The sequence below is a fragment of the Panthera pardus genome, unplaced genomic scaffold (genome assembly GCF_024362965.1).
Source record: "Panthera pardus isolate Hobbes unplaced genomic scaffold, ASM2436296v1 HiC_scaffold_22, whole genome shotgun sequence".
In the NCBI taxonomy this organism is placed as follows: domain Eukaryota; kingdom Metazoa; phylum Chordata; class Mammalia; order Carnivora; family Felidae; genus Panthera; species Panthera pardus.
In genome coordinates this window covers 45,400,512-45,417,302 of record NW_026526788.1, presented here as the reverse complement: position 1 = coordinate 45,417,302, position 16,791 = coordinate 45,400,512, and the positions used below count along the sequence as shown (strand labels likewise).

At 34.9% G+C, this 16,791-nt stretch overlaps 1 protein-coding gene across 7 annotated transcripts in view; it reads left to right on the top strand.

Moving 5' to 3' along the window:
- The window catches only part of PTPN20 (protein tyrosine phosphatase non-receptor type 20), a 115,110-nt gene extending 106,298 nt beyond the window's left edge, over positions 1-8,812 (top strand). For all 7 annotated transcript variants that reach the window (XM_053909682.1, XM_053909684.1, XM_019444858.2 and 4 more), the window contains 2 exons: positions 4,866-4,928; positions 5,790-8,812. In XM_053909682.1, the coding sequence (XP_053765657.1) occupies positions 4,866-4,928; positions 5,790-5,855 (129 nt within the window). In that variant the 3' untranslated portion in view covers positions 5,856-8,812. The remainder of the gene's footprint in view (positions 1-4,865; positions 4,929-5,789) is intronic.
- Positions 8,813-16,791: the final 7,979 nt, after the last annotated feature.

Below are 16,791 nucleotides of genomic sequence, written 5' to 3'. Positions count from 1 at the left end.
CATCCATTGTTTCTTTATTGGCTTCCCACAGAACCTTGAACTGTCAAATGTTCTTACCGATACCCTTTCTACTCTTTTCAGAAATTTTGCCCACCAGACCTACTCAGAGTGTGGTCTTGGACCAGCACCAATCTGTGGATGTTTATTATCTACCATAAGATACATTCCTAGAAATTGAGAGTGAACGTTTAGAAACTTTCAGAGCAGTTTGATGTATTGCTGTGACATCCAAGAACATGACCAGTGGATGGGTCTTCTTGAACAGAGTATAGACCAGTTTGTGTGTTGTGGAACTCACATGGGGAGTCTTACATGCAGCAAGCTACATACCAGCTCTGTGAGGCGGACATTTGTGACCTGAGACATTTTAAGATTATCCAATCAATTATAACTCAGATATGAAAATTGGAGAATATGTAACCATTTCTTTCTTTTTTGTTTGTTATTTCTATAGCCATTTTCATTTTTAACCACGCCTGCTTAAAAATTCTTAAAATATTGGGAACACACTGCCTCTTTTCTTTCAGAAACCCTGAGACTGCTCTGTAGTTTGAACGGTCTCAATAGACCTTTCTCTTCTAATAGTCTTTAGGGTACAATAACAGTTGTTCATTACTGGTTACCGTATTATCACATAATGATGTGAATAATCCAAAATTTAGCACATTAGCCTTTACATAATTAAAAATTATTTACACAACTATGCACACTGTCATGTTTATCTGGCAGGGTTGGGCTTGTTTGTTTGTTTTGTGTAACAAGACTCTAGATGAAGCAGTGTGATATTTATTTATTTATTTATTTATTTATTTATTTATTTATTTATTTTGATGGGGGGGGGGGGGAAGGGGCCCTCAAGAGAGAGGGAGAGAGAGAGAGTCCCAAACAGGCTTTGCACTTTCAGTGTGGAGCCCTACACTGGGCTGAAACTCATGAATTGTGAGATCATGATCTGAGCCTAAACCAAGAGCCAGATGCTCAGCCAACTGAGCCACCCAGGCACCCCAAAGTCCATAATCCATTTTGAGTTAAGTTTTGTATAAATGTGAGATTTAAGTCAAGGTTTACATATGTTTTCTTTCTTCCTTTTTTCTTTCTTTCTTTCTTTCTTTCTTTCTTTCTTTCTTTCTCCTATAGATGTCCAATTTTCTAGGACCATTTGTTGAAAAAGCTATTCTTCTTCCACCAAATTGCTTCTGCACCTTTGTCAAAACCATTGGGCACGTTTGTATGGGCCTATTTCTGTCTCTGTATTCGGTTCCATTGATCCATCTGTCTATCCTTTTACCAATATCACACTATAGATTCCTGTAGCTATATAGTAAGGTAGAGTGATTCCTTTATTCTTTTTCAAAATTGTTTTAACTTTTATAGGGTCTGTGCTTTCCTATATAAATTTTCTAACTAGCTTGTCTATATCTACAGAAAAAAAGCTTACAGGGATTTTGATAGGAATTGCTTTAAATCTATAGATCACTTTGGAGAGAACTGACATCTTTGCTATGTTGAATACTCCAATCCATGAACATGGTATGTCTCTCCATTTATTTAGGTCTTCTTTGATTTCTGTCATCAGCATTTTGTCATTTTGGGCATATAGATCCTATATGTGATTTATTAGATTTATCCTATTTCATTTTCTTTGGAGCAATTGTAAATGGTGTTGTGTTTTTATGATCAGCTTCTACATGTTCATAGTTTATATGTAGAAATGTGATTGATTTTTGTGTTTTCATCTTGTATGCTCTGATTTTATTGAACTCACTATTTCTAAGAGGTTTTTTTTGTTCTATTTTGTTCTGTATTTAGATTCCTTGGGATTTTCTACATAAGCAATCATTCTAGTTGCCAACTGGGACACATTTATCTCTTCTTTTCCTATCTGTATGCCTCTTATTTCTTTCTCTGGCCTAATTCAGCTATCTAGAACTTTAAGTATTGGGTTGAATACAGGTGGTAAGAACAAACATTTTTAGGGGCAAAGTAAATTAAAATGATTCATTTTGTGAAAGACCCTGTGAAGAGAATGATAAGCTACAGACTTAGAGAAACTGTTTGCAAATCACATATCTAACAAACATACCTAAATATCCATTTAGAATATATAAAGCATACTCAAAACTTTAATAGTAAAGAACAAAAAAACAAAACAAAAAAAGCAACCCAGTTAGAAAATGGGTAAAAGACATGAACAAACATTTCACCAAAGAGGATAAAAAGATGACAAATTACCATGTAAATAGATTTTGGGCTTCATTAGCTTTTAGGGAAATGAAATTAAAACCATGATGAAATATCACTAGGCATGTATCAGAAAGACTAATATAAAAAAAATAGTGATACCTCCAAATGCTGGTGAAGAGTTGAAGACACTGGATTAATTATTTGTTGTTTGTTGCTTGTGGGAATGTAAAATGGTATACCCATTCTAGAAAATAGTTTTATAATTTCTTTAAAACAAAAGCAAAACTAAACTAAACTTACTATACAGTATCAGCAGTAGCACTCTTAGGTGTTTATCCCAGAGAAATGAAAACTTACAATTACTCAAAAGCCTGTATGTAAATGTTCATAGCAGATTTATTCATAATAAACAAAAACTGGAATCAACCTAGATGTCCTTCAGTAAGCTGATGATTAAACAAACTGGTATATATCCATTTCATTTATTTTTTTAATGGAATACTATTAAGAGATAAAAAGGAGTGAACTGTTGATATACAGTAAAACCTTGGATTACGAGTAACTTGTCCTGCAAGTGTTCCACAAGATGAGCAAACATTTATAATTAATTTTAACTTGATAAATGAGTGATATCTTGCAATAAGAATAATACGTGACACTGAATGTTACATGATCATAACTGAGCCAATGATTCCTCTCTTTCTCTCTCTCACTGTGAGATTTTGGGTGATTGTCTCCCATGCTCGGATGCTTGGTCTCAGGCCACAGTGTTTGACAGAAATTGGTGATTTTTCAGAATGTTGGAAGGTACCCACAACTGGCAACCCACAACGGTGTATTTTTTGCCACTTAAAGCACCTATGGACAGTCCTTTGCTTTTCCATACAAGAGTAAGCTTAGGAATGCTTTGCTTCATTCTAGGTCAGGCTGCCTGCAGATATAGACCCTTTTCTCTGCTGCCTTACTGCCAGTTACATTAAATACAGTATATGACAAGAGTTTATTAATACTATACTGTAGTCACCATCTGTTAGTGACAATGAAAATCATCCTACACAATAACCCTCCTCTCTCTTGTCTCCCTCACACCAGCCACAAAGGTTTTCAAAGGTAAATGCAGGCTAATTTGTTTATTTTTCTTTATATTTTGTATTTCCTTTATTATTTTATGTGATAATACAGTACTGTAATCATTTTTATATGAATATTTTTGGGTCGTGGAACAAATCATCTGAGTTTCCATTATTTCTTATGGGGCAATTCACCTTGATATACAAGTGCTTTGGATTACAAGCATGTTTCCAGAATGACTTATGCTCGCAAACCAAGGTTTTACTGTACACAATTTATAAGGATCTCAAGGCAACTATACTGAATGAAAAAAAAAACCCTAAAAAAGTTAGGTATTACATGATTCCATTCATACAATCCTCTTGAAATAACAAAACAGTAGAGATGGATAACAGATGACTGGTTGCCAAGAGTTAGGGACTGGGTTGGGTGAGTAGTTCTAATGGATAACATGAGAAAGTCTTATGGTGGAACAGTTATGTATCTGGATTGTGGTTGCAGTTATCTGAGTCTTCACATGTGATAACATTGCACAAAATCACACACACACATATGTACACAAATTCACAAATGATTGCAGATAAAACTTGCAAAATCTGAATAATGATCAAAATATGATTCATGGATCATACCAATGTCAATTTCCTGGCTTTGATATTATACTATAATTATGTAGGATGGCATAATTGGGGGAAATTGGGTTTAGGGTACGTAGGATTTCCATGTATATTTTTGCAACCTATTGTACATCTATAATTATTTCAATATACAAATTTTTAAAGGTTCAATTAAAATTTTAAATTATTATAAAAACAGTTATAAAAATCAAGGAATGGTTACATTTTCTCTGATTTTTATATAATTTGGGGTTATAGTTAACAAACCTTAAAATTTCATGTGTCTATGTGGTCTTGCTGGACATGACTGGTCCTCAGCACCACTTGTGACTCTCCAGGCAAGTTCAGCAACACTTGAGCTGGTCTAGGCCTGTTCCACTGGTGATCCTCCTTGATGCTGCACCACTGTCAGATTGCCATAAAAGTCTCTAAACACTTACTACCAGTTTATGGACTCATCTCATTGTGGATTAGTAACAGCCCCTTGCAGACCTGCACCAGCTCAGTGACCACGCTGGGTAGGCTGGTCTCCATGCACAGGTGCAGAATCTGGTATTGGGCCAACTGTTGTTCAGGGTCTCCATTTGAGTTGAGAGGGCTCTTTAGATGAGAAACAGCTGTGTTACTAATGTGGCCAGAAAATGTCTTCTATGCTCAGACTTTTCCAGAATTACAGTCCTGCTTTAAGATTTCCCTTTGGAGAACAGAAAAGTAGACACAGGGGCAAATTTGTTGTTATTTCTTTTGGAGAGCATTTCTTATTATAAATGATTGCTTCCTGCTTTTTCCTGGAAACCTTTTAAACTAAAGTCTTCCTTATCCATTAGACTAGCTTAAAAATAGTGCCTTTTCTTATAGTTGAAAACGAGAACTTTCTGGTTATATCTTGACATCTTTTTTACTGGACAGAATTATGGAGTACTTATTTGGCAATCTGTGGGTTTGTATTTTCCCCCATGTGAATAATACAAAATCACTGTCATCCTGTTGCAGTTCAACATCAAGAATATAGTGGCCCAAATGAGAGAACAGCGTTATGGCATGATTCAAACAAAGGTAAGCCCTCACTACATAAATTCTAATAAAAAGAATAAAGAATATAAAGATTAACATGTTTAGCATGTTACAATTTGTAAATCTCTTCTACCTACATGATGTCATTGAATTCTCACTGTTTGAGGTAGACCTTATTTTTTCTCTGATATTACTGATGAAGTACTTCACATTCAGAGTAATGAAGTCTGTTCTGTGAGGTCATTCATATGGCACATGGGGGAGCCAGGAGGGAAACAGGTCTCCTGACACCCAAACACATGATGTGTCCATAATGCCATGTTATTTAAGTAGCATATCTGAAGTTATTTATAAGTTTCTGGATAGCAGCTGGGAGATATTTACTTGTCACTAAATTATCAAAGTCATTGGTCTGTCATAAAAAGATAGCGTTTATGTTACAGACCAGTTATTAATCATTGGGAAGGAGAATCGAGAGAAAGCCTGGATGATGAAAACAAGCAGGTACACCTAAATTTTTAGGTTGACCTGTTTATAAGCCAATGCTGAATGATAGATGAAGCATTTTATGTGAACTAAGGTTGCCTGAGAGACCTGAGGCTACACCTAAAAAAATTTTAAGCATAGGTTTATCCAGGGCAATATAAGGAGATTGAGATTGGGGGTCAGTTTCCCCTGTGTTCAGTTAAGCCTTGAGTTAACTAACTCTAGACCAAGCACTATAGTATGATCATTTTTCTTATTGATATTTAAAAAATATATACATAAAGAAGTTCTTGGTTAGATGTTTGCTCTTTTTGGGAACTTACCTTTATGGTTGAAAATTACAACTATGTTCTCTGAAAGTGGATATTGGTATTCAATTACTTAACATTCTGTTGTTTTTCATATATATGTATATAGGAGCAGTATTGCTTTTGTTATAAAGTTGTGCTTGAAGTTCTTCAGAAGATTCTGACTTTCGATTAAGAAAGACTTCCGTTGCCTCACACTTGAAATTACCAATGGCCTGGAGTCTCCTCGTAAAGAACATGTTCCAGCTGTCCTGAAGGGCTTTGCTTAGGCGTACAATGTACTTTCTTGGTGTATCATTTGACTGTCTTTCTGACAACTCCCGGAAGGCAGCATCATTTGGTTTGCGGTGAACAGTGTTTACCCATTAATCTTACTTAGGTAATATAAAAATATCTTCCCACATTTTCCAATGAAACAGAAGTTGCATAAAACAATTGCAGCCTAATTGGTTGAAGGGATTACAGAGCCAATAAAGGACTTAAACTATATTCATTAAGATTTTATTTGGACAGGCAGCTAAAGGGAGCTGAGGATTTCCAGGACCTTATAAAGCCCCTATTCTGGGAGAACATAGGGCCAGTAAAGGCAAGATCACATCATGACCTCTTGGAGGCATTTTCAAGACAGATACTTAACCCATGTGTTTTAGCTAGAGCATGTACTTTTAGCTGGTATTTTAATAACTCAGTTCGCTAATTAGGATGGATTAACTTTTTACACAAATTGGATTTCATTTTCCTATAGTTTCTATAGGACTCCAGGGACCTCAGAGGACAAGCTGCCTTTCTAGAGCAGCTGCACAAGGACCTGTCGGTCTGGGAAGTATTTCATGGGTGGGCAGAGCTCCTCTGCTCCATCACATGAACACACTGGTGAACAGGCCAAAACTAAAATAGATGTTTATATAGAAAGTCCAAGAGGAAATTTTTGCCCAGCTTGAGTTCTTTCCTATCCCACCCTAACACTTAACATATTACTCAGTCTGCTTTGTCAAAAGCACGTATTACATTTTACTTGCCTCTTACTCTTTGCCCTTTAGCTAATCAATAAACTTTGATATAAGCATTATTACATAATTCTGTGTATCTCTCTCTTACGCCAGATATATTTCTTAAACTAAGATCTATGATAGTTTTTTTTTTTTTTAAGAGTTCCATTAAATCATTTCTTTCCATTACTGCCCCACCTCTGCTGTAACATTTAAAAGTTGGCTTTGGGAACCGGGTTTTGGAAAACCAAATTCATAGCTGTGAGAATGAAAATTTTCATGTTCTCTTTTTGAAAAGATGTGGCCATTATTACATCCATCTTATTATAGGACTTTGCCTCATATAATTACAGTGATATTTTGGTCAAGGAATTTTAGTGACCATTTTTACCTGATTATAAGCTATGAAGCAAATGATACATGTTTTTGTACAGTGTGATTCAATGGAGATCAGAATATTTCATGTATTATACTGAGAAAATTTCTAATATTAATCTGTAAATCTTTAATTTTTAAGAGGCTTACTTTGTTCCCTTGGCTGAATGCATATTTGGATTTGTTGAATTATCTTGATAATTTTCATTTTAACAATAATTATATGCCAGAAATATATTTTATATTAAATAAAATTGATGATTCTACCTATTTACATTGTTCATATAAATAATCTATGCTAAACATTAATTTCATTTTGATGATTGGCCTTTAATATTTGTATCCCTCATTTTATTTTCTCTCTGTTATTGTAAAATAATAGATATGACGTGCAGCAGTATTCCTGAGAAGGATTCTATGCTGTTACTTAAATGAAAAGACTTACTATGAATTGCCTGACGTATTTTTATTATCTAGGCCTTGAAATGTTCTTGTAAAGAAAAATGCCACAATTCTTGATGGTAAGCATATTTCTTCTTTAATGTGTGCCTCATATTTTTATAGCTGGACTAATTTTTAGTTTTTCAGGGAAATTAAATAAGTAAACATGGAAATACTGATTGCATTTGTTTTATTTCATTTTTGGAAAGTGAATTCCAAATTGAAAATGTTTGACTAATTGAAATACTAAGTTTCATACCAACAGTAAATCAGTCTTTGCCTAGACTATGAATACGAAACTCCCATTGACACCTTTGTGAGTGTATGAATGCTTATGGAGAGGAACTTTTAAAACATTTAAATAAAAGCATATATGCATTTATTAACTTTCAACTTTAAATACATATTTTTAAAGATGCATGTCCTCGATGGACTGACATGTTGGACCAAATCTTTTCAGAAATAAACACTGTAGGTTTTATTCTCCTATAAGTCTTGGTAATTTATTTTTCCTTGGGCTTTTCGCCCCTAAGCTATCTAGAACATTATTGAATTTTCAATTAACTTTGCATTTACTACTCAGAGGTCATTTCAGTGATTTATTCTTACTGAAAAATCTTAAATGAAAACACCTTAACTCTAAAACAAAAAAGTTTCCTTTCCTACTTATTTTTTCTTAATACCTGGGAAGAATTAATTTTCTTTATATGTTGTCTTGAGATTTAAGTAATTGAACTGGAAGATTTGGAAAGTATCCATTAAGTAAAAACAGGTTAGTGGTATTCAGTGGGGATGATGGATTGCTCAATGGAGTGCTCAATTTGTCTACAGCTATAATCAAAAGGAAGTAAGTAATGACCTCATCATGTAACAATTTGAATTAGAAGGGATCTTAAAACATGCCTAATGTAACTATCATATCTGAAACTTGAATGTGATAAAGAACATTTTTTAGAAACTAATAGCAACATCATATTGGGAGGTGAAAAAATAGAGCCTTCCCATTAGGAAAACAGTAACTCCTGTTAGCACTATAGTATTGCTCAAGAGTTATCTAGCCAATACAGAAAGACTACAAAAAGGAATAAATGGTATATAAATACTGGAAAGTTAGAACAAAGCGATCTTTTGTTTGTATATTTGCTCACATAGAAATAATAGACTGAACTAAAATACAGTACTAGAAAAATCATTATGAAGTCTGGATACAAGATAACTGTGTAAAAATTTCTTTTTCTACATCAGGGGTCATCGGATGATGGCTTGCCGGCCAAATCTGACATGTTGCCTGTTTTTGTAAATAAAGTTTTATGCCCATTTGTTTACATATTGTATATGGCTGCTTTTGTGCTGTAGTGACAATGGCCAAGTTAGTAGTGGCAGAGATCATATGGCCCATAAATCCTAAAAATATTTACCATCTGGCCCTTTAAAGGAAAAGTCTGCCACCCTCTGTATCTTCAATAGGAAAAATACCTCTGAGCAACAAGGATATGTAAAATGTATAAAATACTTAAGATTTAACTTACCAAGAACTTGACCAGTTGATGCTCTCGCTCTCAACGAGTAGTAAATACATGAAAAGAATCAAGATAGTTTTGAAAAAGAAAAGTTAATTGTGGGGAAGAGAGAGCATTTGCCTTAGTAATAATCAAAGTATCATCTAAAGTCACAGTTAAAACAATGTGATTCTGGCTCAGGGATACACGCATGGATCAGTGGAACAACATAGTCAAGAAAGAGACTCAACAGACTCATATATTTGTGAATTTATTATATGCTAATGGTAGCATTTCAAATCCAGAGCATCAAAATTTATGAAGCAAAAACTGATAGAAGTGATAAAATTGGAAAGATAGATGAGTCCACAATTGTATTTGGAGATTCCACCATTCCCCTCTTAGTAATTGATAGAATAAATAGAAAAATCAGTAAGGATATAAAAGATCTGAATAACACTACCAACCAGTTTGACCTAACTGACATTCGTATAACACTGCACCAAAATACAGTAGAATACACATTTTTTTCAAGTGTATGTGGGACATTCACCAAAAGCGATTATATTTTGGCTTATAAAATAAGCCTCAATATAATTCCTAGGAAAGGAGCTTTATAGGTATGTTTATGGAATTAGCTACAAATCAATAACAAAGATATTTCAAAAGCTTCAAAATAGTTGAAAATTAAATAGTGTAGTTCTTTTTTTATATATTTATTTTGAGAGAGAGAGAGAGCGAGCGTGAGCAGGGAGAGGCAGAGAGGGAGACAGAGAATCCCAAGCAGGCTCCATGTTGTCAGCACAGAGCAGGGCTTGATCCCACGAATTGTGATCTCAATCTCAGATCATGACCTGAGCTGAAATCAAGAGACAAATGCTTAACTGACTAAGCTATACAGGCACCCCAACAATTTACTTCTAAATAACATATGGGTCAAATAAAAAAAGAACCTCAAGAGAAGTTAGAAAATATTTTGAAGTGAAAATAAAAACATAACATGGGATGCAGTGACAAAAGTTTTGGAGAAAGCCATGTGCTTAGTTTGTACAGTGTTGAATTTATTATGCTTATGGGACCGCCAAGTGGCTCTACAAGTCTGGGATGAAGACCTAGATCTGGAGGAATCTTTGCCTTAAAGATGCTGTTTGAAGGCATGGGAATGGCTCCCCCAAAGAAAGTGAGACAGAGGCCAACGGCAGAGTCCTAGAGAATTGCCGCAGACTATGAGTACAGAGTTCTCCCTTGTCCAGCAAGAGAGCGGACATAGAATTGAATATGAGAGAGGCTAATGTCCGGGAGGAGACAAGAGCCCTGAACAGGGATTTCATCTCCATATTTATTGAGCTCACAAGATATTGCCGATGTGGTGAATGTGAAGAAAACAAGATCTTGCACACGTGAACGTGGAGAAAACAATCGGTCAGTAATCATTAACTTGTGTATGTAGGAAGCAAAGGGTCTGGGGGACAAGTGGTGTTTGTGATCCAAAGTATAATAGTATATTGGCATCAGATGGAAAGTAATTTCTTGCAGGTGATATAACAAGTTACTCGTGATCCCGTTTCAATATCTTGCTAGCTAACCTTGGGCGCTATCGCCCCGTGGTGGTGGCTTTTCATCCTAAGCTTTTTCTAACCCATTTATGTAAGTAGAACCTGTTTCCCCACAGGGAATGTCAACATTCATTCCTATCTAGATTGCCCTCATGGCCCAGCCTAAAAGCCACCTCTTTTATGAAGCCTCCTAATACTCCTTTCTCCTTCATCAGTACTTCTCAAACTCTGTGGTGAAGAACCCATTTTATTTACAAACAGATGGACCCCAAAATACCCATCAGATATTTATTGGAAATTGTGGTGAGCTAATTTGAGGACAGTAGCTGAAATTGGATGATTGCCTCAAAAGTGAATAAGTGCAAGGAGCACTTGGTAAAACCTAAAGGACTTGGAGCAATCCAGCTTTTATCTACTGTAAAAGCTGATAAGCTAAGACTCCTTTCCAGAACCAAGTTCCATACTGAGGAGAAACTGTAGAATCAACATTTAGCAAAACAGGGATAATAGGAATGAAGAAAAGAGAAGGTCTATATAAAAGTGAATGAAGGGGGGGGCGCCTGGGTGGCTCAGTCGGTTAAGCGTCCGACTTCGGCTCAGGTCACGATCTCACGGTCCGCGAGTTCGAGCCCCGCGTTGGGCTCTGGGCTGATGGCTCAGAGCCTGGAGCCTGCTTCCGATTCTGTGTCTCCCTCTCTCTCTGCCCCTCCCCCGTTCATGCTCTGTCTCTCTCTGTCTCAAAAGTGAATAAACATTAAAAAAAAAATTAGAAAAATAAAAAAAAAAGTGAATGAAGGGAACAGAGGCAGAAAACTTCAGAAGGTGAGCTCAATGAAGTTAACAGATCTATATGAACAAACCACTTATAAGTTCAGGAAATTTAAATTCACATGAAAATGAACAATAGGAAAGTATCATGATTAAATCCCACACAAGTTAATTTAAGGGGAAAAACAATGCTAGAGGACTTAATAGCATCCCTAAAGACAATGAAGAAACACCAGAAAGACATGGTAAAAAAACAGATCAAAACTATAACCTAATATTTAACTTAATGAGCTTAAAGACATTAGGAAAATTACATTGGACACACAAATAACAAAAATCAGAATGAGAAAAATTCAAAGTGGTATGACAAATCGAGAATTAGAAACAAAAGTTGAAAAAATTAGAACTAAAACACAATAAATGTACTAAATGTGTACTCAGAACACAAACACAATAACTGATGCCTTGAGAAAAATAGGTTTCCAAGGAGGAACATTTTCAAAACAAAGTGAAGAAAGGAAACAACTTGAGAGCATGACTTATCAATGATGGGCAAAGAAGACTACCATGTAGATAATGAAACTTTTATTTATTTTTTAAATGTTTATTTTTGAGAAAGAGAGGGAGAGGGAGAGAGAGAGAGAGAGAGAGAGAGAGAAAACAAATGGGGTAAGGTCACCCTGAGATAATGACCTGAGCCGAAGTTGGATGCTTAACCGACTGAGCCACCGAGGCACCCTTAGAAGTTTTAAAGAAGAAAGCCAAAGAAAGGGTACAGAGCAGACACAATAAACTATAATTTAAGAAAATATTCCTGAAGTAAAAAATATTTAAAATTCCATACTGGAATACCACAGTGTATACCTGAAAATACCAAATGAGCTTGACCAATACCAAGAAATGTTTTAGTAAAATTAGTTTGAAGAAAAGTTTGAAGTTTGAAGAAAAGGAAAAAATCTTTTGGGCATCTATGCAGGAAGAATAAGAGGAAAATAAAATTAGATTACTATCAGTCTTTTTGACAATAACATTTTATGACAGGAAAAATAGAATAATATATTTAAGATTTTCAAGGAAAAAATATATGCCTTAATTTATAAAAGGTGCATATTGATGTCAACATGGGAGAAAAATTGTTTCCGAGTGTCCTTTCTGGGGAAGCTACTAAAGAACACACTTTAAATAACAAAAATACTTAGTCATTGACATAATGATATTATATACATATTCTAATTATATATATAATATTTTTTATATATTTAATGCTTATAAATGTATGGATATAGGTTTTTTTAATATAAAAGAGTTAAAAGGGAGAAATTATAGTATGCAATGGCTATACTACCTAACAAGTAGATATAATCTTTTAAAAATGGGAGAGAATACAATAGTGTACGTATAGTATAGGCAAAAAATGTTTAACTGTTTTTGGTAACAATTGGTAGAGTTGTATTGAATTGCTATTTTGAGACTATTGTAATATTGGGTAAAGTAAATGAGTAATTATAGAATATTTGATTTCATCCATCCTTTGTGTCCTTGTGAATGAGAACTCTCAATGTGAAAGAAAAAAGGTACAAGTGTAATACAGAAGTTAAGGAAAAACCCTATAGTTCACACTTAGAAATGACAATATGAACTAGATAGTATTCAGATGATTGACAAATAGATAGATAATAGATGACAGAGATGATAGATAGAAACTCTGTCACTTAAATGGCCAACAAACAGTGACCAACCAGTAAAAATGAGCATCACTAGTGCCCAGATTTTGGTTTCTAAACCTTATAGGAATGAGAGTGACATAAAGACATTACCAGACACAACAAAACTGAGAGTTGTCCTCAAGCACTATTTCCTAAAGGAAATTCTAAAAGTGAAAATGGCAGAAAATGATCTCAGATTAGGAGGACCTGGGTGGCTCAGTCGGTTGAGCATTTGACTCTTGATTTTGGCTCAGATTATGATCCCAGGGTCAGAGGATCAAATCCTGCATCAGGCTCTGCATTGACCATAGAACCTGATTAAGATTCTCTCTCTCTCCCTCTGCCCCTCTCCCCAACTCACGTGCTTGCTTGCTGTCTCTCAAAAATTAAAAAAAAAAAAAAAATCTCAGATTAATGATGGAATTAAGACCAGAGAATGGGTTAAATTTTTTGTTGGATTTAGAGTACACATAAAATGAATTAAAATACATTATAACACTAGCATATTGTTCAGAAATGACATAAATTTAAAATGTTCTAAGGTCCTTGCATTATTCAGGAGAAGGGTAAATTTACAAGTTAATGTTAGGTTTTGATAACTTTAAAAAGGCTTTTTTATAATTTCTATTATAGCTACTAAAAGAATAGGAAAAGAGTACATAATCTCCAAACTAAGAGAAAGTAACAATGGGCAAAACAGAAAAAAAGAAAGGAAGGAAGGAGGGAAGGAGAGAGAGAGGAAGGAAGGAAAGAAAGAAGGAAGGAAGGAAGGAGGGGAGGGAGGAGGGGAGGGAGGGATAAAAGGAAGGAAACCTAGAGGGTGGTGCAAATAAAAAGCATACAAAAGAATAGCTTGAAGCACAAAGATATCAGTTATTACAATAAATTTTAAGTGGGTCAAATGCTTAAGGTAAATGAAAAATATCAAGAGACAACTCTAAAACACAAGAATGCAAAGTGATTGAATATAAAAGGGTGTAATAAAAGATGCCAACACTAGCCAAAAGGAAGTTGGTGTAGTGTATTGCTTTTAGACAACATGGAATCCAGGCAAAAGGTATGACTAGAGAGGTTCACTGGAAGTGTATTGACCATTCTAAATTTGCATACATCTAATAACAGAATCTTAAAATATATAAAGCATATATATAAAACAAAGCATATGTATATATAAGTTGAAAATGATAAAGAATACAAATAATAGTTGAGGATTTTAACCAATCTCTCTTAGTAATTAATAGAACAAGTGGACAAAAATTATTTAAGCTACAGAGAGAAGATAGCCCTCCAGATGCCTAAGAGAGAGGCCTCAGAAGAAATCAACCCTACCAGCACCTTGTTCTTGGACTTTTAGCCTCTAGAATTGTAAGAAAACAGATGTCTGATGTTTAAGCCAAAAAAAAAATCAGATTATAGAAGAACGTGAAGTAACCAGCTGACCGAAGAACATATATAGAACACTGCACCCAACTACTGCAGAATATAGATTTTTTTCAAGCACTTGTGACACATATAATACGCCCCCACCAAAAATGACCATACCCTGGAACATAAAGTAAGGTCCAATTTATTCCAAAATCCATATTGAAATCGTATGCATTTTCTAAGCCAAATGCAATTATGCTAGAAAGTAACAGAATGATAACTGGAAAGCCCCATATACTTGAAACTTAAGAAATGTATTTCTAAATAATAGGACAAAAGAATATTCATAATCAAAATTAAAATAACTTAAACAAATTTTTTTAATGTTTATTTATTTTTGAGAGAGAGAGAGAGAGACAGAGACAGAGACAGAGACAGAGTGTGAGCAGAGGAGAGGCAGAGAGAGAGAGGGAGACAGAATCTGAAGCAGGCTCCAGGCTCTGCTCTGTCAGCACAGAGCCTGATGTGGGCCTCGAACTCAGACTATGAGATCATGACCTGAGCCAAAGTCGGACGCTTAACCAACTGTGCCACCCAGGTGCCCTGAAATAACTTTTAAACTGATAATGAAAATATTACATTTAGAAACTTCTGTAAGACAGCTAAAGCAGTATTTAAAAGGGAATTTGTAGCCTTAATACATATATAGAAAAGAAATCAGGGGCGCCTGGATGGCTCAGTCGGTTAAGCGGCCGACTTCGGCTCAGGTCATGATCTCGTGGTCCGTGAGTTCAAGCCCTGCGTCAGGCTCTGTGCTGACAGCTCAGAGCCTGGAGCCTGCAGCCTGCTTCAGATTCTGTGTCTCCCTCTCTCTGCCCCTACCCTGCTCATGCTCTGTCTCTGTCTGTCTCAAAAATCAAAAAAAATGAAAAAAAAGAAAAGGAATCATTATTTGTAATAGGAAAGATATGAAAGCAACCTACATGTTATGTTCATCAATGGATGAATGAATAGAGATGTGATAGACACAGGCATGCATGTGCACGCGCGCGCACACACACACACACACACACACACCCCAATACTATACAGCCACAAAAAGCGAAATTTTGCCATTTGTGACAACATGGATGGACCTTCAGGGCATTATGCTAAGTGGAATGAGTCAGACAGGGAAAGATAAATACCATATGATCTCATTTATATGTGGAATTTAAACAAGCAAATAAAACCAAGATCATAGGCATAGAAAACAGATTATTGGCTGTTAGAGGAAGGTTTAGGGGGTGGACAAAATATGTAAGGAGGTCAAGAAGTACAAACTTTGAGTTATAAGTCTTAGGGGTGTAGCATGCAGCATGGTGCTGAATTAATAATACTGTGCTACATATTTGAAAATTTCTAAAATAGCAGAAGTTCTTAAAAAGTCCTAATCACAACAAAAAAAAATTTTTTGGAACTATGTGTGGTGATGGACATTAGCTGACCTTAGTGTGGTGATCGCTCTGCATTATATATAAGTATTGAATCATTATGTTGTATATCTGAAACGCATATACTGTTTTAGGTCAGTTATATAGCTCACTTTTAAGAAAACTGAAAAAAAGAGAGAATATTATGAGTAAGTTTATGCCAATAAATTTGAAATAGACATAGTCCTAGAACGGTATTAAAACCAACACCATCTAAATGGAAAACTGTAATAGGTCTAAAATTGCAAGGAGTCAAATTCATGATTAAAAACATTCCACAATAAAAAGTTTAAGCCTAGGTGGCTTCACTGGCAAGTTCTACAAAATAGTGAATTAGAAATTATTCCAATCTTATACAATTATATGGGAGAAAAGAATTAAGTTAGCATAACATCCATACCAAAACCCCAAAAAGGAAACTGTCAGGATATGACAGGTCAATTTCACTTATGAGCATATATGCAGCATATCTTAAAGCAATAGCAAATTGAATCTAGAAATAAACTGTTAGAAGATAATTTTTAAAGAAAATGTATTTATTCCTTTCATTTAATATTAAATATACACAAATCAAAAGATTTTAACTCATCAGTTAATGAGGGAGCCCTTAAGCTGTTTCATAGGAAAACTCAAAAACCACACATAAATGCTGAAATTTACAAATAGATGATAAACTGACTTTTACCATAGCAGGTAGGAATAAGGATCAATTATTCCTCCCCTAAGCAGAATTAACTTGCATGTCTATGGGTAAGAATCATTTGTATTGCTGTTAGTTATGTACAATTTACAGAGTTGTAAAATAGCTCAAGGATTATAAAAAGTATGGTTCCCATAAAATCAGAAAACCTACAATTAGAAAATTTCTAGTTTTCCTTTGAGAACATCAAGTAACCCTTTTGATTCATTTCAGGGCCTTTCACAAATTTTCCTGGCAATA